The following is a 1452-nucleotide window of genomic DNA, read 5'->3' as shown; positions in this document are numbered from 1 at the left end:
CAACTACGTCTAAATAACAATGATGTTTACAGTTACAACTACATTATCAACTACGTCTAGATAACAATACTAATGATGTTTACAGTTACAACTACATTATCAACAACATCTAGATAACAATAATAATGATGTTTACAGTTACAACTACATTATCAACAACATCTAGATAACAATAATAATGATGTTTACAGTTACAACTACATTATCAACTACGTCTACATAACAATACTAATGATGTTTACAGTTACAACTACATTATCAACAACATCTAGATAACAATACTAATGATGTTTACAGTTACAACTACATTATCAACAACATCTAGATAACAATACTAATGATGTTTACAGTTACAACTACATTATCAACTACATCTAGATAACAATACTAATGATGTTTACAGCCACATAACACAGCAAGTAAATTTTAAAGATACATTAGAACATCAATGATGTCTACATCACATTGCAGGTGACCTTTAGATATACATTATAATACCAGTAATGTTTACGTCACACCAAGTGATCTTTAGAAATATATTATAACATCAGTGACGTCTATAGCTATGTAAATACCAGAAATGCTTACATCTACATAAAACTATGGGTGGCTAAGAGTAACGGTCACCTACTCATTCTCTTGTCATCCTTTTCTTTGTTATTGTTGCGATTGATATCCTTCCAAGATTCTGAAAGGTATGGAATAAGAGCACCACTGCTATCAAGAAATGCCACAGAAAGAACGGACCCTTTCATCCTGTATATGGTTCCTAAAAATACAGATTTTTTTACTTTCAAAATCATAGCCCTTCTTCCCATATGAAAAATGTAAACTATGCATTTTCTAAAGAATTCTTAACAATATTTTTCTCTCCAAAGATGTTTTCTGATCAATCCTAATTATTAGGATTGAACAAAGTAGCATTGAACCTTATGATAAGTTAATCAAGGAGCATTTAGCTGACACTAAAAAGCTTAATCTTCTTATGTTACAGTACCTAAACGTGTATAAAATTTACCTAGATTTTTTTTTCTAGGTTGTTTATTTATATGTTAATTTTTTCATTGTTAAAAGTATTTATAAAAGATTAGCAATGAAAGTGGTCACACAAATGAAAAAAGTTATTAAAGTGTGAAGTAAAAAACAGAAAAAAATTAATATGTATAAATGTGTAGTACATAAACAAAACCTTGTACTTAACAACGAGATGTAATTAAATGAAAAGGGGGAAGTAAAGCTTTAAGTTTTAGCAACAAAACAATGTCAAAACTAAAGTAATATATTACATAAAATATAATTAATAAAGACACTGAGACATCAATTTCTAATTAACATAAAACTTGAGCATCGGGAAATTACTACAAAATAACAGGTATCTAGTAATTAATCAAGAAATCTAAATAGTAACTAAAATAAATATACAGACGTGTACTACCTTATTAATCAAAAATG

The 1452-nt window shown here is 28.1% G+C and overlaps 1 protein-coding gene across 3 annotated transcripts in view; it reads right to left on the bottom strand.

The window, feature by feature from the left end:
* LOC106469048 (syntaxin-binding protein 5-like) overlaps nucleotides 1-1452 on the bottom strand; it is a 55031-nt gene that overhangs the window by 18254 nt on the left and 35325 nt on the right. For all 3 annotated transcript variants that reach the window (XM_013929502.2, XM_022397441.1, XM_022397443.1), the window contains exon 17: nucleotides 632-769. In XM_013929502.2, the coding sequence (XP_013784956.1) occupies nucleotides 632-769 (138 nt within the window). The remainder of the gene's footprint in view (nucleotides 1-631; nucleotides 770-1452) is intronic.

The sequence above is a fragment of the Limulus polyphemus genome, unplaced genomic scaffold (genome assembly GCF_000517525.1).
Source record: "Limulus polyphemus unplaced genomic scaffold, Limulus_polyphemus-2.1.2 Scaffold3274, whole genome shotgun sequence".
Taxonomy (NCBI): Eukaryota; Metazoa; Arthropoda; class Merostomata; order Xiphosura; family Limulidae; genus Limulus; species Limulus polyphemus.
Note: the sequence above shows the minus strand (reverse complement) of the source record. Positions and strands in the feature narration are given on the sequence as shown.